Source organism: Equus caballus, chromosome 1, assembly GCF_041296265.1.
Source record: "Equus caballus isolate H_3958 breed thoroughbred chromosome 1, TB-T2T, whole genome shotgun sequence".
NCBI classification, from domain to species: domain Eukaryota; kingdom Metazoa; phylum Chordata; class Mammalia; order Perissodactyla; family Equidae; genus Equus; species Equus caballus.
The window spans coordinates 18,985,693-19,010,942 of record NC_091684.1 but is presented as its reverse complement, the minus strand read 5'-3'; the positions used below and the strand labels follow the sequence as shown (position 1 = coordinate 19,010,942).

Here is a 25,250-nt window from a genome sequence, read left to right as displayed (position 1 = left end):
AGTGGAGTGTCCGCACTTAACCACTGCACCAGCTGGCCGGCCCCCGTGATGTCATTTTTTAAGGTGAAGAGGACTGGAAGAGGCCATTCATTCCTCCTATCCTCCAACTGTCAGGAGGATGCCGGGATTTCTTGAACACCTGCTGTGTACTGGACACTCAACACCTGCTTCTGAGAAAATGAAAAGAATCTGCATCTTGGGTTCATCCAGACTCCTGGCTCAGCCTGATAGATAGGTACCCTTCTTCTGGCCATGCTGAGGGACAACATGGAATTCAGAATCGCCAGTGTGTCAGTGGGGTCTCCATCCTGTTTACCCAACTCCAACCTATGTTCGTCAGATCATAAGGTTTTTTAAAAATCAAAATTGACCTGGAATTGATCATAGAAAAAAAGAAACCTTTATTTTTTCTGCAAAACTGGCTTACGTATGATGAAAATCATGCCAAATGATCAGGATTTTTTTTCCTTTGGCCAACAGGGAGCTTAGCTATAAATCTGTAGCTCAGCTTAATAACTGCATAGAGTTCATGGTTTCCATAATGGCATTCTGGTTTTCTCCTTGATATTGATTACCCCAATTCAACATGTGTCGTCATCTGCCTCGTGGACCCGGTTCAGCCTGGCCATGTTTGTCACTCCAGCCGTCTCTGATTGGACCAAGGATAGACTGGGGATGCTCATCCAAAACTTGGCTGAGCCATTCAGGTTTCCTGAGTTGGATATTTGAACTAAGGGGTGTGGAATAAATTTCCATTTAATAGTTGTGGCAGATGCTATAGTGTGCCACCAGGTCTCCTCTTCTCAAATGAGGCTCTTTTTCTCTCAGCTGCCAGGTGGTGGCTACTGCAGGTTCTCAGCTGAGTGCCTCTCTGAAAATTAACACTTAACCAGAGTTGCCTTGTCCAAAGTCATGCCCCTTCCACTGGGATAGCCCATATCCAATGACATGATGATCCTAGTACAAAGGCCCAGCTCCCTTGGCTCTTGTCAGGACAACACTGAGGGGCTTCCCAGCTCTGGAATTCTCTGTGGGATGGGCCTCTGTTGTGACTGCATTGCAGCCCAGCTTCTCCCTTTGTCCAGTCCTGCTTCCCTCACTCCCCCATGGGTATTGATCCTAAGAGCTCTCCCCTCTAAGCTTCCTGCCCACAAATCTCAACACCTCTATCTGTTTCCTGGGAAACCCAGCCTAAAAAAATAGTGGCTGCTCTTGCTGGAGGACATGATTTCTTTACTAAACACTGGGCACATTGCCACCCTAATAATAAGTAATAGTAAGGACAAAGACAACACAGAAATTGGCCAGGCGATGGGCAATCTTTGCTATTAGACATCTGTTTTCTTCAGTAACTTCCTGGGGGGCTTGGGGTAAATGGTAAAACCATTACCCCAAGATCCTAGAGTCCATGCAGTAGAATGAGAAGAGCACTTGACTTGAAGTCAGACTTCAAATCCTGGCCCTGTCTCAGGCTATGTGACCTTGGGCAACTTATTTAATGTCTCTGAGCCTGGGTTTCTTTAACTGTGAAATGGGTCAAATCACCTTGCAGGCTAGTTATAAAGACTATAGCTTCTCAGGATCATAAAAGCACCTGGAACATAGAAGCTGCTCCATAAATGCTGCCTTCCTTTCACAATCCTCGGGGGCATCCCAGTATCTTCCAGGTCGGAGAATGGGATGTGCAGTACCAACGAGCTTACAGAGAATATGAACACACTGAACCACACTGGGGGCTCGGGGCAGAGTGGGAAAGGTCACCTGCCCCATGCCAAGTTAACAAGGCATCTCCCCAGCTCCTTTCCCCCTAGAAGTTAATGGATCAGGCAGGGGCCTCTGGGAACACCAGGAAGGAGAAATGACGCTTCCCGCAGGAGGTCTTCTCTGATTAGGGATGACTTTAAGAATTTAACCAAAGACCAGTCACGTGACCATGAGTGAGGATTGTCCGGAGACCGTAAGTCCACAAGGCTGGCACCTGGTCTGTCTTCTTTATTCTCTACAGCACTGTCTGGCACACAGTAGGTGCTCAATAAATACTTGTGGAATGAATGACAAATGAGCTTTAGTCCCCCACCCCACAAAGAGGTTCTGATGATTCTGGGGTTGGGGGGACATAATTTCCAGACAAACACTCTGAGGGTGGCAGTGTCGCATCAGTCCAGACCCCCTCCATGTTTTCCTGCCTGTCTCCCTGTTCTCCAGGGCTCCTCAAGTTGTGCAATGCTTTGGCTGCATCTGCGTTGCTTTCTCCTAGAACAGTGATCCGCAAACTGTGGCCCTATTTTTCTAAATTCGATTTCGGTGGGACAGAGCCAGTATGTTACAAAGCACATATGTGCACATCATACAATATGTACAAACACCCATTGGTATAAATATTGCCTGTGGTTGCTTTTGTGTTAAAACAGCAGGGTTGAGTAGTTGCCACAGAAACTGTATGGCCAGAAAAAAAACTAAAATTTTTATTGTCTGGCCCTTTCAGAAAAACTTTGCTGACCTCTATTCTAGAGAGAACAAATGAAAGAAGGCTTCCCCCAGGAAGGTGTTCATTCCTTCTCTGGGTTGGACATTGGACTCACCGGGCTCAAGTCGCTTTCAGCTCTGAGGGCCTAGGGGCTCAGCAAGAACCATTCGATGAGAAGACTTTACTGATGCCAAGGCCAGTGGGTTTTGCAAAGTTCTTCTCTATGCCAGCTGCTGCACTGAGCACCTTATGTTCACGCTCTCACGTACACCTCTCCGTAACGCCGTGAAGTGGAAACTATATTATCCCTGTTTTACCGATGAGGAAACTGAGGCCCAGAGAGAGTAAATGACTGGCCCAAAGTCACACAGCAGGCATATGGCAGAGCTGGAGTTCACTCCAGGTCTGTTTTGAGTCCAAGCTGCTGCTCTTAGACACCTGTCTCTGCTGCCTCCTGATAGTGAAGACCTAGAGGGAAGAAGACCTTATTACCCGAGGAATACAAACAAACACGAAACAGGCTGGTTCAGGCCCTAACCCGGTACATCAAAGCTCTGGCAAGAGCAGTGTGAGAAAGAATCAGCCCGCTAGGGGACCAGAGTCCCAAGCCACCGGAGGCAGGACAGGGGCTCTCCCCAGTGGCATGTAACCCAACTGATGAGAAAACATCACTCAGAACTGGGAGACAATAGACTGACGATAACATCTGAACCCCCCACCGGGATGAGAGCAACAGGCTTGTATTTGAATTTGAAAATCAGAGATCCCAGGTTCCAACTCCCCAGATAAAGACATATGACGTGATAAGCCAGCCCTATTGTCCTCCTAAATTAAAAGGATTAGCATCTTTTAGAGCATTCTCTCCTTTAGGCTACGTGCAGAAATTTATTCAATTTCACATTGCAGTGATGACAAAACATTAGGGAAATGAGAGACAATATGTAGGACGCCTGTGGTTATTACACAAAGAGCAAAATCGTTCACTTTTTGCTTGTGATAAAAGGAAGATTACATGTCAGGGAAATTCATCTGGTTTGAAAAGATGAACAGCCAACTCGCTGGGGTCACTTCCTGTTGACACAGGAAGAAAAGCTTCCGGTTTGTTTTCTGGGAATCTCACGAGTTCACACAAGGCCGTGGAGGGGAAAAGAGATGCCGAGGTCACGTGAGTGGTTCAGTGATGTGACTTGCCTGCAATTTTCACTTCTACTTTTCACTGTCTATGCAGATGCTCCGAAGCCTCCAGCTTTGAATCGGGAAAACAGCAAATTCCTCGTCTTCAGCCCTTGCTCTGTGATCAGACAACCATCAACAGTGTCCTCAGCACCACACTGACGAGCCACCCAGCCACCATCACTCCCAGGGCCACCTCTCAGTCTATGGAAACCTCTCACCCACCAAGATTTCTGTTCCATTATTTGTTTCATTCTGTTTCACACTTATCACTAACTAAAATTAACTTGCTTACTTTTTCAGTGTCCGCCTATCTCCCCCCAACCAGGATGCGTCCTCCTTAAGAGCGAAGTTCGTGTCTGCCTCCTCCACCCCTGCATTGCCAACGCCCGGCTCACAGCAGACCATCGGTGAATATGTGATGAATATTAATATAATGTTCATGAATAAATTGAAGTGTATTTGAAATTTTACAAATACTGTTTACAAATAATGTTTGGGCTGAGATCTGAACGATGCATGAACTAGGTGAGTTAAGGAACTTGCTAAAGAGTGAACAGGGTTAGAGTTAAGAACAGAGTAAGAGGTGGAGTGAATATTATGGGGAGGGTAGGATGAGGTTAGAGAAGAGCACTAGTCTCTATATTAGTCCCAGAAAGGTGGACTAGCGTGTCCATGTGTTATAGGGTCAGGTGGATGTTGACCAGGGGTGACTTGATGGCTGCCTGAAACAGGGTGGGGACAAAGTAAGTGGAGAAAAGCAAAAAAATTGGGAATTATTTAGGAGATAAAATGTCAGGATGTGGTTTGTCCTTCAAGGGTCATCTTGTGGCTGGGGCATTGACTTTGGCCTTCTCCTGGGCTGGTACCTGTGGGGGCCTCCATGGCTAGCCACCTGGCTGCCATAAATGGAAGCAGCCCCTGAGCAGTCGGAGTGTGTGTGACAAATACGGATGGCAGATGGGCGAGCAGAAGGCCCAGGTGAGCACCCGCCTCAGTCGGCAGCAGGGTGTCAGCACCTGGAGTTAGGACTCAGGCGGGCGGATTCCTGGAGCCCGTGCATAGATTACCGTGGGCAGTCAGCTGTTTACAGTGCTCAGGATGATGCCTATGAAAGAGATCAATTATGTCCACGAGAACCCACACGTGCTAGGTAACCGTCGCTTGATGTAGCCCTCCCTGCAACCAGGGTAGCTAAATAAGGAACGTGAGAAACAACCGGCCCCAAATATGAGCATCACATTTTTCCCCCTCTTGATCAAAGAGAGACTCCAGTGAAAAGGAAAAAAAATGATTAAAAAATAAAGAACTTACGTAATGAAATTTAAAAGAAAACTTTTGAAGCCGACAAGGAACCATGGGCAACGCTTCAAAGGGCCCAGAATCAATGTTTGTCAATAGCAGTTTTGCATCCTTTAATTTATCTTTCATGAATATAAAGTGTGATGTTAGCAGAAGCCCATCCGTGCCTTAATTCTGTTTGAGATTTGATGAATCAGAACTCTATCACCACTCTGTCCTAATCAGCATGGCAATGGCCTGTGGCAGAGGCCTCACCTGATGGAGCTTTCCTCCTGTGGCAGGGACACTAGTTAACCATCGGGTCTTCTGCACTGAACATTCGGCAGCCCCCGGGTGCACCCGGGAGCCCGGGGGGTCTTCCTTTCTTTGGAGACTTTCTTCCTAGAAAAGGAACCACCCCGTGACTCAGCCAGCCCCAAAGTTACCATTTGTTTAATCAAGATAGTTGGTTTGCAAAACATTAAACATTAAACAGTATTTGATGCCTAGTTAATAATTTGCATCCTCTTCATTTGTTCCCGAATCCTTGGAGACTGACATTTCCCCCCCCAAAGACATAGACAACAAAAGAAATTGTATTTAGAGCAAAACAAGAGTCCTTAAACGACAAGATGTTTGCCAGAATGCCCGATCTCCACGTTCTGCTGGTAATGGTTCTGGCGGGAAAGGCAGCCTTCGGGGTAAGTGCTCTTTTCAACTGTCTTTAGTTGAGAGACTGAGGGTATTTGGAGGACCAGACCAGCTGGGCCAGGAGGGAGCAGAACTTCGAGTTGTGGAAGGCTCATGTTGCCAAGTTGAATATGTCTTGACCACAAGAGCTGACGCAGGCCTGTATCGTTGAATGATTGCCTGTATCATTGTATGAAGCCATGCAACTGATTTGAGCCCTGTTGGAGCAGAGTCGCCACGAAGGTCTTCCAACAAAGGGGACTGGGCTGAGCAACTCTGCTAAGGCCGTGGGTCGGGATCCGACACGGGTCTCAGAGACCCCTTTGAGAAGCCGTTGAAAACTCAAACTCTCCCTCTGGACAGGCTGACACACATACCCAGTTTTCCAGCCATTTTGGGCAACACCAGGGTAAGAATCCCCATGCTTTGGCCTCAGGGGAGAATCCTGCTGGCTGCCAGTGATCCTTGTCCTCAGGTTTACTTAGATGGATTAGATTTGGAGAGAAGCTCTATGGGGAGTACTTTCTCTCCCTTTGCCCAGTGACCGCGACTGCAGTGGCTGGGGCAGAAATGGGAGCGGGGCCCAAGGGAGGTCGCGGCGGGCAGGAGAGAGAAGCATCATCACAGGGTCTCTCGTGGGGGATGTGAGGCATTTGGGAGCAGATGAATTGTGGAGATGTTGGCTCCTGCTTTGTGCTGTTGTGCTCCAAGAGTGTTAGCCGGATCTCTGAGTGCCTGAGAGGGCCCTCCACAGAATGGGAGCGTCTTGGAGTCCAGACCGGGTGTGGCTGGAGACAGAGTGTGGGTTTTGGAGCCAGCTTTGCATCTCAGCTTTGCCGCATTCCAGTTGCAGAATGTCGGGCGGGTAACATAAGCTCTCTGAGCCTCAGTTTCCTCCACGGCAAACAGAGTAAAAGTCTCCCTCTGATTTGAGGACGGTCACAATGGATTAAAAGAGACAATGCGTGTGGCTTTCAATAAATGTCAGCTCTTTTCCCTTAAAATTTCCAGAATGAACAAGCGTTCTCTATAAAAAATCAGAGACTGCGCCCCTTTGTTGGGCGTGTAGAGAACCAGCAGGGGATGAGAACTGAAATAACAGTCAGAACCTCTTTATCTCATTAAATACCTTTGCATTTTATTTCCCGTTTTAGTCCATAGAGCTTTTCCTGCAGGAAGCAGATTAAATTCCAGGTTTTCTGATTAGCGTGCTTTGAAAACAACAGCTCCTCCTCCCCTTTGAGTAAACTGGACTCAGACACTTACCTTAGCTCCATGCTAAGCTGCCAACTGACTCATCTCGGAAAGAGTTTTCTTTCCCAACAATGACTTGCGAACGTGTGGTGTGGCTGCAGTTACAAATTGTTATCAAGTGTCCTACATCATTTGATTGCTTGTTGAATGCCTGTGGCCGAGACCCAGCAGAAATACTGCAGGTCTGGGGAAAAGTGGTGGAAATGATCAGAGGCCCACAAAGGGCCCAGAGCAAGTGCCAGTCGGAAGGAATTAGACTCTAAAGTTTGCAGGCAAGGAGAAGAGTTGATGCAGTCTGTTTGAAGTTCACAAAAAGATAATGGTGCCCCCAAAATCCCTTTTTTGCAAGCCCCAGTGAATTTTTAGGGTTAGCGATGAAATTATAAGTCAATGATGGATAAAAGAGAAAATATGAGAGATAGCCTTCAGGCAATGAGCTTAGGCAATTCCGTAGAGAGGATTCAGGGCTTTGGAATGCTTTCTTACCCCAGATGTGCACCAGACAGGTGGTCGGGAAGGCGGCTTGTGTTCCACAGGCAGTACACAGAGATCCTGGGGAAAGTGGCCAACGCGCTCACATGCTTAGGAGAGTTTGGGGCATTGCTGAGGGGGAGGAAGCCACATTGCCAGATGGGCTGGGCAGCCTCTCCCACCCCATGTAGCTAGAAATAATAACCCACGGCTACCACCATTTCTCATTGTGAATGAGAAACGCTGAGTGCCAGGCTCAGTGCTTCCAGCGGATCGGTTCATCTCCGGAAGGACCCTAAGAAGTAGGTACTGTTATTGCTCCCATTTTACAGCTAAGGAGCTGAGTAACGTGGCCCTAAGTCATACAGCTGGGAAGTGGAAGAGCTGAGTTCTAGACTATGGGCTGGTGTCTAGACGAGGCCTCCTGCCTGGACCCTGGCTAAGGAGGAGATTTCTTCAGTCCATAGGGCTTGAGACTCATGGTCCTTCCTGGAGGAACAGGAGGTTCTTAGACCTGGGGCCCTTTTGCTGGGTGGAGTGTAATGGACTCCATGTGCCTCTGAAATGCAAAGAAAAGCAGACACAGGATCTGTGATCACAACCCATTGGAAAGATGCCTGGATACTCTGCCATGAATTCAGATCATGCAGCAAACCTCCTAATGACACCTCTGTGGGCTCGTCTCTAACTTAGATTTTTATTCATATATCCATGATCCAAAGATACACGGGTCAGATATTATTGCTGTGAACTTCAGGGACTCATTCACAGGGCCTTCCTGGCCTGGTCTAGATTTGTTTTTCCTTACCTGTTGGTTTTGAACACCTGCCCCCAGCATGGTCTTGTATTGTTATCCCTGTTTTATGCTTGAGAATCAAGCCCAGAGATGTTAAACTAACTTCTCAGCCAGGGTCGAGAAGGTCCATCCAACTCCTTGCCCATTACAGGAGACCTGCTCAACTGGATGAGGGACGTGCAATGTCCCCAGACTTAGAAATCTCTTCCTGCTGCGGTTCTTAGGGTGACTTGGGGTGCCACTGGGCTCGGCCATAATGGAATTTGACCTCTTTCGGGGTCAGAAGCCAGAGGACAAGGCTGGTCAGGCCTGCCCTGCTTATCTCGGCCCATCCCCAGAGAGGAGGGAAGACAATGGCTTCTCTCCCCAACAAAGGGCCTTACAAGTAAAATGCTTGTTGCTCTCATTTCTGGGCTTTTTCAACCCTAGAGTTTAAACCCAAGGACTCTAGAACTCTAGAATGCTCCCAGGGCGAGAGCCTCAAAAATATTTGCACAGACTGGAGGTCGCAAATTGGCAGCTTGGGGTACATTCCGCTCACAGCCCAAGTGTTGTTTGGTGGGTAGAAGGGCAGCCTGAAGAGTATTTTAATTTCCTTTTAATTGTTTGGCAACATTTGAAAATCAGCACATTTCACATAAAAACACAGATCCCCAGCTTTTCTTGAAAATCAGACATTCTAGTAACACGGGGTTCACATTGCTGCATGGCACCAAGGAGGGGGGATCCCCTGCTCCCGTTAGGAGAAGAAGCTTAAGCCACTCTGGTCACACAGGTCTCACCATTCTCTACTTCTGACACCCTTTCTGCTTGATAGATGTACATTATCTGCCTGGTTCTATCCTAGAAAGAGAGAAACAGAGAGCAAGACAGAGTCAGAGAGACAGAGACAGACAGAAAGAGACAGTGCAACCTTGTCTGGTTATTCTTCAGAAACATTGTGGATGCTGAAGCATTGGAGCCGACTTTGGATGGTCAAGTAACTGGGCTCAGTGTCTGGTTAATTCGAGCATCAAAATCTGCCCAGCCCTTGGGACCAAAAAGGCCTTTGATGGGAGGATGCCAGCCACCCTTTTCAAAACCTAGATGCTCCAGACTGTCAGAGTCTCTTTCAGGCCTGGGAGACGTCCCTCCCTCAGCTGTAACCCACATGGAATCATATGGAAAAAAGAGGGACTGAATGTCACCACTCCTCCTTATGGATTTTTTTAAAAGAAAATCTGATCCTAAGCACGTGTCTGACTCATTAGCTTCGGCAGGGTACACTGGTATTTAGGGAACAGGTCACAGGAAATTGCATGTGTATATAGGCACAGATATATTTATATTTTAAATTCATTAGTGTTCCCTAAATGCAAAAGCAATTCTGCTGTCACAGAGAAACAGCATGGCAGAATATTCGGCAGCCGGGATTTTAAATAAAACATGCTTTTTCTTCATAATTAATATAACAAGGTTTCCTGGCTTAGGACTTGGCAAAGCTCCCAGGAAAAATGGGGGGGGGGGGGGTGTTGGCGTGACGTGCGTGTGACCCAACAGACAAGTTCCAGGAAGAGTTTGTGCTGAGCGAGCTTTCTTCAATCATCCCACAATTTGAAAAAAAAAAATTCAAACTCACTAACGGCAGTGGCTAATAATCATCATCATAGCAGCAACCACTTATTAAGTTTCTTAAGTCTTTACCATACATCAGGTATTGTGTGTGTTGTATATCATCTCATTTAAAGCTTCCCAACAGCCCTAGGAGTTGGGGACCACTGTCATCCTCATTTTAAAGATAAGAAACTGGGCCGGCCCGGTGGCACAGCGGTTAAGTTTGCACGTTCCACTTCAGCAGCCTGGGTGGGGTTCACCGTTTCGGATCCCAGGTGCAGACCTAAGCATCGCTTGGCAAGCCATGCTGTGGCAGGGGTCCCACATGTAAAGTAGAGGAAGATGGGCATGGCTGTTAGCTCAGGGCCAGTCTTCCTCAGCAAAAAGAAGAGGATTGGTGGCAGATGTTAGCTCAGGGCTAATCTTCCTCAAAAAAAATAAATAAATAGGATAAGAAACTAAGCTATAGAGAAGTTCAATAATCTGCCCAGATGGCAGTCCTGGGAGGTTACGGAGCTGGGATTCAAACCCAGGCCTGCCCAGTGCTGAGCTCCATGCTCACAACCACCATACCAAGCGCTACCCCAAGATGAACGAGACTGTTCATTGCGGTCCCGAAGGTGTCGGAAGGGGCAGTGGCCTCAGACTCCAGCTCCAGGCGGGAGATCAAGTTTCTCCTACGTGGAGTCTCCTTCAGCAGTCTCTGAAGCTTTCCTTTGTCTCTGAAGCTTTCCTTTTCTACACCAGAAGGATCCAGTCTTGACACATAGCTAACCAAGTAGTTCAGTGCTTTCAAAACCTTGGTCATGGATGAATCCATCTTCAGAAACTTTGACAAAACCAAACTAGTTCCTTAATTCTTTTGTTAAACAGACTCATCTTTTCTCTACCTACATAGCTTTATTTTTAAAGAAAACCGTCACTATTATAAATGGAAAAAGCAAAGAAAACAAAACGATGCCATTGAATTCTGACTGGCTATGGTTGTCACGCTGAGGCTCAGAGCCTGAAGCCAGCTTTCCCTTCGTTTGACGGGAGATTGACAAGGGGCAGAGGGTAGAGACACACCAGCACCACCCAAGTCTTTCTCTGTGATGGGATTGGAAAGGGTGACAGTAAAAATTGAGAAGGGAATGACCTTCTCACACTGTGTTCTGATGTTATGTCACCCCCTGGCCAGGCACCACCCACTGCAACTTGGGTACCACCAGAGCTTCCCGTGGGAAACACAGAAGCGAGGACAGCTTCAGGAGTAGAGTTGGTTCCCATCAGTGGGAAGGTACTTTTCTGAACCCCTGAGCTGTTTGCTGAGGCCGACCGACTGGTCAAGAAGGTCAGTGTGGCACTTGGTGGGTCTCTGACGCACCCTGCTCTCCTGTTGGTTCATTTGCCTTTCAAAGGGCTTCCAAGAGCATTATCACATCCAGAAACAAGTGTTTGTTTTTATCCAACCTCCTTATCCTGGATGGTCTCCTTCCTAACCTTTAAAGCCCCCAGGTCTGTTTGACACGGGTCCCTGGGATGACCCTTTTGAACCGATATTTCTCACCAAGCGCTTACCTGAAGGTAATCCATTGCAAAGCCTGAGCAGCCAAATCCCCTTGAATAAAGCATTGGCTTGGGTAAGGGAATGCTCACTTTTACAGCTAAGGAGACTGAGGCACAGAGAGATTCAACAACTTGCACAGGAGCAAAGCTAGGCCCACAAGTCTCCTTGGCCAGGAGCTTCATGCCTAAGAGAGGTCTAATCAAAGTGTGACCAAGGGCAGGGTCACCTGGGTACTGGTTGAAAGTGTGTGTTCTGGGCCCACTCCAGACCCACGGAAGCACAACCTCTGCAGGTGGTTCCCAGAGATCTGAATTTTTATCAAGCTCTCCAGATAAAAGTGGAAATTCCCAGGGTCTACAAATAGGCTCGTCTCTCTGCCCTGCCCCATGTCTGCTTGCCACATGAAGCTGCCGTCCAGCCCTCAGTTGACTGGGCAGGGGTCTGAGTGGGCTCTAAAGCTCTGAGCTTCAGAGTGGGGAAGCTGCACAGGGTCGCTCTGAGCCAGGCACAGGTGACTGACCTCAGAGCGAGGAGATCTGGCCTCCAGTCCTTCCTCTGCCCCAAACCTCTCATGTCCTTATGGAGCCACTTCACCCCACTGGGCCTTAGCTTCCTCCTCTGTACATGAAGGGTCTAGGCCAGCTCCTCTCCACAGTGCTCCCTGGCTCATCACTGGGGTCCTCTGAACAGCTCCCTCTGGGCTCCCAAGAAGGAAACCACCCACAGGGACCGCTGGCCAGTGCCTTCTCCCTTAGCCTCCAGATTTGCCCATTAGAGCCTTCCATCCTTGCCCTGAGCTTCAGATTAAAGCAAAGCCACAGTGAGCCCACCAATCCTGGGACAGCGTTGGACAGCTCGTGTGCTAAAGCAAGAATGATGAGATTCCTGAGACTAAAGAGGACTGAGGGGCACCGCTCCTCACCTATTGGGATGGCTGGAATTTTTAAAAATGGAAAATAACAAGTATCGGTGAGGATGTGGAAAAACTGGGACCCTCATGCTTTGATGTTAGGAATGTAAAATGGTGCAGCCACTGTGGAAAAGACTATGGAGGGTCCGGAAAAGATTCTGCAAAGAATTACCACATGACCCAGCAATTCCGCTCCTACATATATGCCCCAGAGAATGGAAACCAGGAATCCAAACAGATATTTGTACACCGATGCTCGTAACAGCATTATTCACAATATCCAAAAGATGTAAACAACTCAAGCGTCCAGCATCAGATGAATGGACAAACAAAATATGCTATACAATGGAATCCTATTTAGCCCTAAAAAGGAATGAAATTTTGACATATGCCACAACATGAATGAACCTTGAAGACATTATGCGCAGTGAAATAAATCAAGTCACAGAAGTACGCATATTGTATGATTCCACTTATATAGGAGGTACCTAGGATAGGCAAATTCATAGAGACGCAAAGTAGAGTAGAGGTTACTAGGGGCTTGGAGGAGGAAGGGAGGGGGAGTTATTACTTAGTGGGTACAGAGTTTATGTTGGAGACGATGAAAACGTCTTGGGTATAGAGAGTGGTGATGGTTAAACAACACTGTGAATTAATGCCACAGAATCATACACTTATAAATGGTTAAAATGAAAAATATTATGTTATTCATATTTTACCACGATCTTTTAAAAAGGACTGAATGGATTTGCACGACTGTTCGTCTCATGGCACTGCTTCTGTTTGCAGCAGGAGAACAGTGTGAGGCAGCAGTTGGCTGGTGACTGGAACACTGACAACCCCTGTCCTCTGTCCCCTGCGCCCCTCACCCGAACCTTGAGCTCTTTGTCCAGCAGTGGAGACTGGCCCCGGGGAACTCTGCACTCCTGTCCCTGCCCTGCCTTCCAGCCCGGCAGCGGCAGCCTCACCTGGCCGTGGTGTGGAGTTCCCTCCTTCCCAGTTCCTTTAGGAGCAATGCAATCCTTCCCCAGGGCCCAGTGACATCTGGTCTACCACCAGGTCGTGGTAGAGCATCCGAGGAGGAGCGATGGCCAGGGTTAGGGTCCCAATCTTCTACCCACCACCTGAAAGATTTTTCTGCTCTTGGCTCATTCTGAGCCAAGCTTCTGGCCCCAAAGGACAGGCCCAGCCCCACCTCTCTCTCCACTGTTTCTCAATTCCCTGAGAATGTTTTCCATCAGCTAACTCCTGGAACTCATCAACTCCGACTTTTAGCCCTTGCCTTGTTGTTTGGTTTTCCAGAAGGTTTAGAATCCTGGAAGGCAGAGGAAAAACCTGAGTTGAAATAATCGCTAGATTAAAGATAGGACAAAATAGATTAGACCTCAATGCTCTCTGCCCCCAAGGAGATTACCCTGTAAATCAGTAAGACTCAGGGACGCAGGATCTTTCTCTGCCCCTCCCCGCCTTCCCCACTGACCAACCTTAGCCTAGAAGACACCAGACCTTGACACATGCTCCCTAGTGACTGGGGAAGTTTACCATCGCCGAGAGCCTGCTCCTAACTGGGGAAGGCCAGAGTCCTGGGCCAGGGATCCACTGAGAAAGCCCGAGTGTGGGGTGGATGGACCAGCAGTTGGATCTACAGGGGTCTCTCTGAATCTATTGCAAAGTGCCTGCCATTCGACGTGTGAAGCAGCTATTTCCAGCCGTCTGAGAGGAGCTGAGGCAGTGGTGACGGCATGCTATTAGCCCTGTTGAGACTAGGAACGGAGGTGGTGGAAGAAGCGGGCATGGTTTGCATGCCTCCCCTATCTGGGAGGAGACGTTTGTTGAGATGTCTTTACCACAGTGGACTGGCCGAGGCCCCAGCTGACTTTTGTACCTTCCCCAGCTGTCACTGGGGCCTAGAGGTCCTCTCTGTGTCCTGCCAGGCCTGGGCCAGTCTGGACATCTGGACAGGGCTTTCAAAAAGCTTTCCAAGAACAAAGGCTTGCTCTCTTAACCCAGCTCAGTGCCCTGTCTCTCTTAGGCTTAGGTAGCGATTCTGTTTGCTTGTCCTCCATCCCTTCATGACAGTGTATGCACGCCCTGCTTCCCTCATCCCTCATGGCAGTGGAGACCAGGAACAAGGGCTCTGGGTCAGCCTGGCTCCACTCTACCCCAGCTCCCGTATTTACTTGCTGAGGTACTTTGGGCAATTTACACCCTGAAAACCGGTTTTATCACCTCTAAAATGGACATAATTTTAGTACCTCAACTGTCAAATATTGTGTGCAATAAATGAGACCAAAAGCCTGTGCCACTTTTAGCACAGCCCTTGGCACAGTGTCAGCTCTGAATCAACGTCAGCGGAGATCACGGCTGTCTCCTCCTTCCCCTCCTCCTTCTTTTGCATCAGGGATTGTCCTTTTTGGATTTGCAAGTCCCAGGAGTAGGAGTTCTACCATTTTCCTGTCTCTGGGAAAACTGAATGGAATAAGGGGATGAAAGGAGGTGAACATTGTGCCCCACCCCCTACCACCACCCAGGTTAGTTTCAAGATCCAGATGGGTGGCATACATCACCGCTAGTGGCGTGGCCTGGCCTTTCCCTCCCAGTCCCCCAGATATCCAGCCTGGTGTTTAGACTGCCAGGTTCCACATTCCACCCCAGCCTCTCTCTGTGCACTGACCCAATGATTCGCAAAATGAGTGGGCCTGCTTAGGATCCCTGGGATGCCCTGACATGCAGCCCAGGCTGCACAGCTGCTTCAGATGCCCTGAGAGCCAGTGGAGTCTGAAGGGCTCCCGACCCGGAAGGTCCAGCTTTCACGCTGTTTGGTTTCCCTCTGAGCTCCAGCTGCTGCAAAGGGCACGTCCGCCACCTGCTGGCCACGGGTAGCACAGCACCTGGCTGTCCCTCAGGCCCCAGTCTGGAGCTCAGATTTGGAGCTCTGGCCCAGGCACAGGTCCTGGAGGGCTTTTTCCACACTGGGCCCTGAGGAAAGATGTTCCCCGAAGTCCTCTCTCCTGTTTCTGCCCACTTCTCAGGGCCGAGGGTGGCCAGGCACAGCCCAAGTTCAGCTATTTGAACTATTCAGCTCAAACAGGAGAATTCAGGCGGGCATCTCTTCAGGGCTGGGTGAAGACAGACAAAGAAGGACAGGCCCTGCCCTCTAGACCAGCTCGATGGAAGGAAGACAAGGCCGGGCCAAGGGCCAGGACCAAGGCAGAGCTGACTGGCTGCGATGAGGGGAGGCTGAAGGAGGAGTGACATCCATGCTTGGGGCCCTCTCTCACCCCTTCTTTGGCACCGTCCTGACACTCAGGCCCAGAGGAGTCAGCTTCAGATGCCCCTCAGGTCCAGGAACACCCTTGAGGCCTGAACCTGCCCCTTCTCTGCTGGGCTCCCCACCGTCAAACCCTCTCCCCACCAAAATAAAACACTGACCCCTGTCCATTTCCTGCAGAAATAGGACAGGGGGACCATAGGGCAATTAAACAGAGGCCCAGTCCAGACAACAAATGGCCTCTCTTCCTTTCTTTGCATTCCTTTCCCCTCCCCAACTTTATCTTGTGTAATTTGTCAAGGCTACAGACGAGAGGAAAGAATAATGCACTGAATACCATCCCCCCAGTTGGATGTGACAGCCAGCATCTCGCCTCATTTACTTTCTCGCTCACTCTTGCATGTATGGAGATGTATTTGTGGTGTTGGTTGGTTGGTTGGTTGGTTGGTTTGCTGAATCATTTGCAACTAAATTGCAGACCTCACGCCCACTGCTTCAGCAGGCCCCTCCTAAGAATAAGGACATTTTCCTGCAGAACCACAACACCATCATCACTCTCCAGAAATTCGACATTGATACAGTAGTACTCTCTAATATAAGGCTGTCTTTAAATTTCCCAATTGTCCCAATAGGGACCTTTATAGCTATTTTCTAAAAACTTGTGTTTAATAACATGCTGCATTTAGTTGTCGTGTCTCTTTAGGCTCATTGAATAAGAACGGTCTTCCCACCCTTTTTTGTCTTCTATGATGCTGATGTTTTGCAGAATCCAGGCTAGTCGTTTGTCGAATGCCCACACGTTGGATCTGGCGTGTTCCTCAGAGGAGCTTAAGGATGAGCATTGTTGTCCAGAACTCTCCTTGTTGATGTCGTGCCCTTGGTGCATCACGTCAGGATGCGTTCTTTCCTTTTTACCTTTCCTTCCTAATTTATCACCTGCCTCATTCCCAGAAGGGCTAAGGAGGCCCACAGTAAAGTAGAAAATTAAAACTTCTGCTGAGGGTAGAGGAAGAAAATACACGGAACTGCCCAGACTGAAGTGGGTACCGGGAAGGTGATCACATTGACCGCAGCCTTTTGGCTGCCAAGACGCAAAGGGAACCCTGTCAGGTGAGGGAACTCTCCTTTTCTAAATCAGAGGTCAGCAAACTTTGTCTGTAAAGTGCCAGATAGGTAATATTTGGGGCCATTCTGTCTCAACTACCCTGCTGCTGCAGCACAAAAGCAGCCATAGGCAAGCCATAAGCAAATGGGCGTGGCCGTGTTCCAATAAAACTTTATTTATAAAACCACAACTGCTGAGTTTGGCCCAAGGGCCTCGGTTTGCTGACCTGTGATTTAAGTGAAAGAAAATTTTCCAGCTATTAAATGAGTACAACTGTCTTCTTCTGGTAAGTACTGCATTCTAAAAGGAACTCATTATATCATTGTTTATTTAGCAAAAACTTTTTGAGGTGTGCCACGTGCCAAGAACTATGCTCGGTATGGGGTAAATACATCAGTGATGAAACAGACGAATCTTAGCCTTTCCAGAGGACAGAGTCTTCTGTGAGAGACAGACAGCATGCAAACAAATATAAAACTACATGCTATAATGAGGATCATGGAGGAAAGGAACGAGGAACAAAACAATAGAGGGGTTGTCATTCCGATGGAGGAGTCAGGGAAGGCCTCCTTGAGAAGATGACATTTAAGCTGAGACCTAGTGATGGTGAGGGGAGAGCTTTCCGGACAGAGGGAACAGCAAGTGCAAAGGCCCTGAGGTGGGAGGAGCTTGGCTAGTGCCATTTTGAACCCAGGTGTGGCTGGAGATTAGCAAGGAGCAGTGGGAGGGAGAGGTATGGGAGGAGGTTTCTGGGTCTTGGCAGGAGTTTGCGTTTTGTTCCAATAACAATGGGAAGTCCTTGGAGTGTTCTAAGTGTCTGTCTCCAACCCCAAGGAGCTGTCGCCCGAGGCAATCACCTAGACCTGAGCGTGAATCTGAATTCTATCACAGCTGTGTGACCTCTGAGCCTCAGTTTTCTCACCGGCACACAGGCTAATAAAAGCATCCTGGTAGGGCTGTTTTAAGAATTAAATGCAACAATGCACAGTCAGGCAGAGAGGCGATGCTCAGTGCATGCCAACCGTAGTAACTAACAAGATCGTCAATACCTGGGCAGCCAGGTTCCAACATGAGGACAGTAAGTGCAAGTGCCACACATCCAGACCGATGAGAAAAGACAATGCTTTGTATGCTCAGCCAGCCAGGAACGGGGGAGGGACGTCTTCAAATAGGCCCCACCCTGTTCCTCCAACCCGGTCCCAGCTGCAGCCATCAGAACGCACCCAGTGCCCCTGTGCCCTGGATATGGCCCCAGGGAAGGCTCTTCTCAAGTTTCAGGAGCTCAGGAAGCACCTGGCCAGCTCAGTGGACTCACCCTCGTGCTGCTCTGTGTCCTTTTGTTTTTCAGTTCTCCCTGATGTCCTTGCTCGTAGACCCAGACCCAGGTGAGTGCGCGGATGGCCCTCGGGCTCCCCACCAACCACAGGCTGGCTCTGGGGTGGAGGAAAGGGGGCCCATGCATGTAAGTATTGGAGCAACCTCAGCGTTCAAATGGTTCAGAAGTGTCATGGACTCCTTCTAGAATTTTCCCAGAAAAACGCACTCCTGGGTGTTTGTATGTCCCTGCATACGTGCAATGCTTTCCGCAATTTTGAGTTGCCCGTGGACCCCCCTGATGCCCAGTCTCAGGACCCCATGGGAAAAATTGCTGGTGCAGTTAAACCCCTTCATTTTACAGAGGAGGAAACCGAGGCCCGAGAGGGGAAGCAACTTGCCCCAGGTCACGTAGCCCATTAGTGGCTGAGATGAGATGACAAGGCCAACTCAAAGTGAGGGTGTCGTTGTGCAATGCCTGGCTCCAAGTGGGCCAACCCTGTGCCACCCCCACTTGCTGCACCCCCGTTGAGTGGGGAGCCAGCACCTCTATGCTGAGAGGATGGTGTTGGTGCCATGCAGGCAGCCGCCAGGCTGACCTACCCCTGGTGATGGCCTCCCACCAGGACCCCCACCTGGTTTGTTTCCTGAAGACTCAATGCATCCACTACCCAGTGAGCCCTGCTCTTTTGCAGGGGCTCTGTCATTCACAGACTCCCCCCTTTACCTTCTCCCTTTCCTGTTGCCTCTGCCTGGTGCCCTCAGCTACGCCCAGGCCTCAGGGAGTGAGGAGGAGCAGGGCTGCTCCCTCCAGCCACACCATCTACTCGTGGGCTCTGACTCTGGGTCTGGGTCACCCTTTGCAGCTCCGAGACCCAAGGGAGAAAGCTCCACGCCCTACTTGATCGGGGCAGAGGCCAGTGTCCCCCACAGGCAGCGACCTGGGCTGGCCCCACAGAGGACAAGAGCCAGGCAGATGGCATAAGGAGACTGCAGGCACGACTAAACTTGGGATCAAGGGTTTATTTGGAGCAAAGATGGCTGTAGCTGGGCCAAATTCACCTGACAGTCAATATTCTCCTGTAGCAAAGCCCCGGGTTGGGGGCGGGGGGCAGACAGACAGACTTGTGCAAGAGATGCCTGGCCTTTGTCCCACCACACACTCAGGAAATGTTTGTGGAACTGGACGGAAATATGCATGAGTAGGGCATGCATAAGAGGGTCTGTTTCTTTCCCCAAAGCAAAGGAAACTGTTTGGTTCAACAACACATAATTCAGTTCCTTGAAAGAACCACGTTTCAGAGGGATCCCTGGCTGGCCACGCCAGCATCCACACAGAAAAAAGCCAAGAGGCTGGAAGACCCGCCCTCTCCCCAGCCTTCAACACAAACTGCTCAGGCTCGTCGAAGGGGTGGCTTTGGTCTGGGCGTCTGTGACATGGAGCTGCAGAACTGTGGGATCATACAGTGGAAGAAACACGAGCACAAAAGACTCAAGGGACCTCACTTTCTTCAAGTATTTGTCCGTGAGGTGGACTTTGTGGGAATTAGAGGAGTCTTTACCTCATGACGCTTTAATGCCATCTGCCAGAAAGTTGTAAAAGACATCCACAATGACTATGAGTTTACGGTAGGCTGGAATTGTGCAGTGAACAACATGAACAACTGTAAGCAGTGACCCTACTGAGAAAAGAGCATGGAAAAGGGAGTGGACACAGTCTATTTGTCTATAAGCCTTTTAGCTTTAATTAAATAGATTGGAAACTATAGAGTCAGATTTGATCTGCAAACCGGAAGAACTTCCTAATCATCTGTTGTCCAAAAATCTGAATGGGCTGTTGGGCTCTTGAGAGGTAGTGAGTTCCCCATCACTGGTGGTATTTAAGCACAGGCTTAAAAAACACTTAGTAGGGAGGGGAGAGTGTTGGATTTAACATCCTGAGATTCAGGGCTCTATAAGAACTCTGCCAATAGCTACTGATAATTTGGTGACTAGATGAAGGGACCCTGGAGCATGCTACGCCTGGTCTCCCGAGTCTGTCTCGAGGTGTTCTGTCAGCATCTGGCTGTGGAGCAGAGTGGGATATAGTGACTGGGCCTTTCTGCAGAGAGCAGGTTAGGTTTTAAACACACCCCCGTTAGTGTCTGATTTAATTTCACTCGGGGGTTGTGCTTTGATGGAATTTGTCAGATCCCGGCAGCTTTGGACAATAGCGTGGCTAAGGAAACGCTGTGCTCGCATCCACAGGCAAGGTGCCACTTTAGTTGGTCTTGCTGGAGACTGTGCATGGTGAGGGCGTTGCTGGAGGAGAAGGTGCCCAAGCCACAGTCCCCACTGGGCGGCGGAGGAGGTGGCCATCAAACATCACGGGCCCTGCTCACTTCCCCGAAACAGGTGACGTGACAGCCAATAGGCCTGCAGAAATGCCTCTTCAAAGCTGGCTCGGCTCTGCCTGGCGACACAGGCCTAGCCCATCCATCAGCGGTCCTGCTGCCTTCCAGTGGGGTCTCCACTGGCCTCACCCTGTCAGCCGGATTGGAAGCGTCAAATGCAGGCCGACAGGGCTGGGTTTGGGGGAGGCCCTGGGAGGAACCGTCTGTGCCATGGTGATGGATGATGCCAACAGGGACGGCATTCCAGGCATTTTTATTCCGTTCCACACATCTGGCAAGCTCTTTAACCAGAGCAGCTGCAAAGCCTCCGTCACAGGAACCCTGAGTTCTTCCGAGAGACCGTGGGTATGGACCATGGTAATCTGGTCGAGGGACCTGGGGCATGAGCTTAAAAAGATCTCCCAGTGCATGTTACTTCCTGGAGCTAAAACCCATGGAATTTCATGAAATTCAACCCCACAGGAGGCTCCAAGGCTCATAAAAAAGCAGACCAGACTTGAAGTGGGGTAGAGCTGGGTTCGATGCCCTCTCCTTCTGCCTTCGTTTTTCCTTTTCTGTAAAACAGGAATCATAATACCTATGTCATAGGGTTGTTTCAAGGTTAAATAAGATTATGGGCAACCACATTTATTTAGTATAGCATCTGATACATGGAAAATACTCAAGAGATACAAACCTATTACTAGGGTCATTTGGGTTAACTCAGGACACTCTCACTATTCTTCCTGATAAATTCTAGAAACAGACTCTGATAACAGACAAATCCAGAAGGATTGCTTTTTATACTGAATATAAAATGCCTCTGACAGCTGCCTCATTCTTCCCACAAAGATCCCACCTTTTCCATAGCCTATAGAAATTCTCAGATTATCTGTATTTGAGCCTGGAGTGTTTTTCTAATTGACCAATGGGACCACATTTCATGCAGGCTGCAGCCCCCTCTCTACCCAGGAAAGCGCTTGGACAAGTTTCCAGACTTCTACAGAGCTTATCATGCGTTTTCTTCACCAAATATCTATGACCCAGATCTCACATAGTTTCTCTCCTAAATTGCCTTTTTCCTCTGCTCCCAACAGACACAGCTTTGCTGGCAGAGCTGTGTGTCCGCTGTGTGCTGGTCAACCAGTAGGAAGCGAGGGGTGGCCACAGAGGGAAAAACTGATCTGTCCACACATAGAACTGTCTACAGGGCTCTGTGCTGGGCACTGTGGGGTAGAAAGAGGAATAGACATGGCCCTGGCTCTTAAGAAACCGACTAACTAGTTGGAGGAAACCAATCAGATCAACCAAGTTAAATGCAAACACACAAGAGAGGTGCCATCTGAGATCCAGCCATGAAACCTAAAACTCCGCAGCCACCTGGGCCACTGAGGAACGCTCTAGTAGTTAACATTCTTATCCCACTGGCAACCCAATATCCATCAAGCCCTTTGTGTCCACTTGTTATTACTGCATAGTCCACTACCCCAAACTTTGTGGCTTAAACCACTAACCAGGTATTTAGATATTAATTCTGTGGGTTGGCAATTTAGACTGGGTTCAGTGTGTGGTTCTTCTGGTCTGGACCAGGCTCAGCTGATCTTGGCTGGGCCTCCTCCCGTGTCAGCCGTCACTTGTGGACTGTCTGGGCCTTCTCATATGACTGAGGCCTTGGGTGGGAGCCCTGGGTCTGCTGCAGCCCCACATGTTCTCTTATCCTCCTGTCCAATAGGCCAGAGTTGTTCACATGGCGGTCACAGGGGTCCGTGAGGGCAGGAAAGAGAGAGAGGAAGTACACAAGACTTCTTGAAGTCTAGGCACACTGTCAGCTGGCACACTGTCCTTCCACCACAAGCCATTGGCCAAAGCAAGTCCTAAGACCAGCCCAGACCCAAGGGGTAGGGAAATCGATTCCATCTTTTGGTGGGAGGAGCTGCAAAGTCGCATTGTAAAAGGTGTGGGTACGAGGGCATGGAGAATCAGGGCCATTTTTCCCAGCAGATTGGCTCATATCACACCTGAGGGCCAGTGTGGAACTCGAGGCTCCCAGGCCTCAACGTGGCCACCTCCAGCTTCCCTACCTCTTCACTACCCTTTCCTCTCTTTCCTGGGCAGGCTTTCGTCCCCCACTCAAACCAGACTAGAGGCTCCTTTGCCTGGAGGCCACATCCCACTCTTGGGTGTATAACTCTCCACTATTCCCAATGCCTTCATGCATCTAGCATAATACTTGGCCCTTTGTAGGTCTACAGTACATGTGTTTCTTACATAAACAATGGGATTAAGTGCCAGCAGAATAGGAAAGACAAAATAAGCTTTAAGTTTGGAGATGGAGAAACCCTCCCGGATGATGTTCCTATAAAGCACTTTCAAAACATGTTGCAGCCCCGCCTAAGCGTAAGGGGGTTAGGTGCCTTCCCTTGCACAGCCCTCCAGCTGGATGGCTTCTGGTGATCTGGGGCTGCCAAGCCTGCACTGCTTCTATCCACCTCCACCAGGGACCCTGGGCCCTGGAGAATAGCAGGGACTTCTTGCCTTGGTAATAGGGCTGGTTTCAAGTCAAAAGCCTCCAGCAGACATTTCCTCCATCCCTCGTCAACTGGAAAAGTCACATCATTCCATCTATGTAAAATTCTTCCCCGTCTTCAAATATATGCAAAGGGGAGGATTCTCAATGGCCTAGCCAAGGTTAGCCAGTCTGACCCTCAACCTGGGGGAGTGATGGGGGAAATGACAGGAGCAATGTAAAGGCACTTATCTCTAAACCACTGTTAGAAAAACAAAAATAAATTCTCCAAAGAAGAAAGAAATAAATAAACGTTGCAGTCATCTCCTTACCAAACCCCATTGTCTCTCCTAAATGTCAGTTTGAAACCTTTCATGTCAAACTCAGAAAAGCATTTTTTTTCCCACTTTCTCACTCTCTTTCTCTGCTTTATCACGCTAGATGGAAAGAAACTTTATTTGCTCCGGGAAGACAATGGCCTTATCTTCAACCTAGATCCTCGTCCTGGGAGAGGTGGCCTCCTCCGGGAGCATTTTCATAGTGGGGAAAAGGAGCTCAGGAGAAATAATGAGCAAGCAGAGGGAGTCTTGACTTGACACTGTGATAAATGAGGTGAAACTTTGGCAAGGAACCAGAGTTGGCGTATTCAAAAAAGAAATAAAAAGATAGTTCCATTTTAATGGGAAATATAAAACAGCCATTGTGCAAAAGTCGGTTTTTCAAAAGCCAAAGAGATAAAGACTATAAGGGAATGACTGAGAGACGAGGAAGATAATGTGGTTGATAATCAGGCTTAGGTAAAGCGCCATCCTCTAGCCATCAGCTGGCTCGGTGGGAGTGCCTTTTCAAGTCAGCTATCTGCATGTGCTCCTGCCTCATTATCATATGCATCACCCGACGGCTTCCTAACAGCTTCAACTTGCCTACTTGCCACACTCCCGCCAGCTGGAGAGAGCAAAGTCAACCAACTTTCTTCAAATCCCAAACTTCTCTCCATGAGCCACAGAGCTACCAATATCTTTCAAGGTCCAAGACAACAAAGGACTTGAGTCCAGCCTTACACACACCGGCTCTTCCCAATGGACTGGCCTAATGTGGAGTTTATAACCATGGGCAACTCCATACAATGCCATCTGGTTCATTGGGCAAGGTCCATGGGCCTTCTCAAGGTTGTCCTTGGGCGATTCCTCATTAGCAGGCTGGATATGCAGTGGGGATGGTTGAACCCCGTTCCCAAGGGTAAGTGCAGCTGCATCTGAGGCAGCGTAAGAGGCCAGTTGAAGCAACAGAGTGTTGCCATTGAGCTGCTGCAATTTAGGGGTTCTATGGAGGCAAACTGCGTTACTTCATATCCTGCCGTCTATTAGCAGTGTGACCTTGGGCAAACCTCTTTAACCTCTTCAGTCTCAGGTTTCTCAACTAAAAGTAAAGATAACAATACATCTCCTAGATTTTCATGAGGATGAAATGAGATGGTTCCTATAAAGTGCTTAGCACAGGCCTTGTACATAGTAAAGGCTCAATAAATATTAGCTGTTAACGATGACTCTATAGATATAACTTGGGAGAAGTTTGATGCTGCAACCAAGAGGACGGTGACAAGTTTCTCTGACCTCATTAAGCTGAAGTGACTAAATACAGTCCCATCAAGAAATTTCATTCACAGAACCACCGAACAAGGCACTCAAGTGCCACTGGATATGACCTTGGGCAGCTCTCCTGTGGGATCTTGGAGACCTTCTGGGCCCCAATCATCTTCCTGCCATTTACAGATGAGAAAACTGAGGCACCAAGAACACAGTTGGCTTGTCCAACGTCACAGTTCCATCCTCTGCCCCTTTCCAGTCAGGTGCTCTTGACACTGTCCAATGTCCACACTGCCTGGCTGGGTCATAACACTCTCCAAACAAAAATGCTTGATACCTGACCCCTTCTGTCCACCCCATCAGTGTGAGGAGCTGGAAAGACACGATTCCTCCTTCAGGACTTTTAAATCTTTGGGAAAAAGGGCATTCAACAAAGTAAAATGTTGTTTTATTTGGGTCTAATGATGGTGATTTCTTCTGTCCTGCTCCCACTTGTGCAGATTGGACCCCAGACCAATATGAGAACAGCCAGGAGTATTACGACCAGGAAGAGAGCACCAGCAGCACTCTTGCCAACCCTGAGAATCCTGACTGGTATTACACAGAGGATGGTAGGTACTAAAGCTGCCCTGGGGGGCCCTCCTGGGAGGAGGGCAGCACACCTGGAGGGGAATTTATGCGTGGACATACGCAAGGGCCTCTCTCTCTTCCTCCTCTCTGACCAGCATCATGAAATAGATATGGAAGAAATTAGTTAGACTGGCTCTTTTTCAGGTAGAATCATACACTATGAGGATGCGAGTGTTTCTTGGAAACAGTGTCTTCATCCCCAATGATAGATGAAGCAAATGAGGCCAAGGGAGGAGTTGACTCAGCCAAGTTGATACAGCAAGTTAGTGCCTCATCCCCAGG

General features: G+C 48.9%; 1 protein-coding gene across 1 annotated transcript in view; it reads left to right on the top strand.

Moving 5' to 3' along the window:
• Positions 1-5,411: 5,411 nt before the first annotated feature.
• HABP2 (hyaluronan binding protein 2) overlaps positions 5,412-25,250 on the top strand; it is a 33,737-nt gene continuing 13,898 nt past the window's right edge. Inside the window, exons 1-3 of the mRNA XM_023639126.2 lie at positions 5,412-5,622; positions 17,909-17,945; positions 24,839-24,949. Coding sequence (XP_023494894.1) covers positions 5,554-5,622; positions 17,909-17,945; positions 24,839-24,949 — 217 coding nt within the window. The 5' untranslated portion in view covers positions 5,412-5,553. The remainder of the gene's footprint in view (positions 5,623-17,908; positions 17,946-24,838; positions 24,950-25,250) is intronic.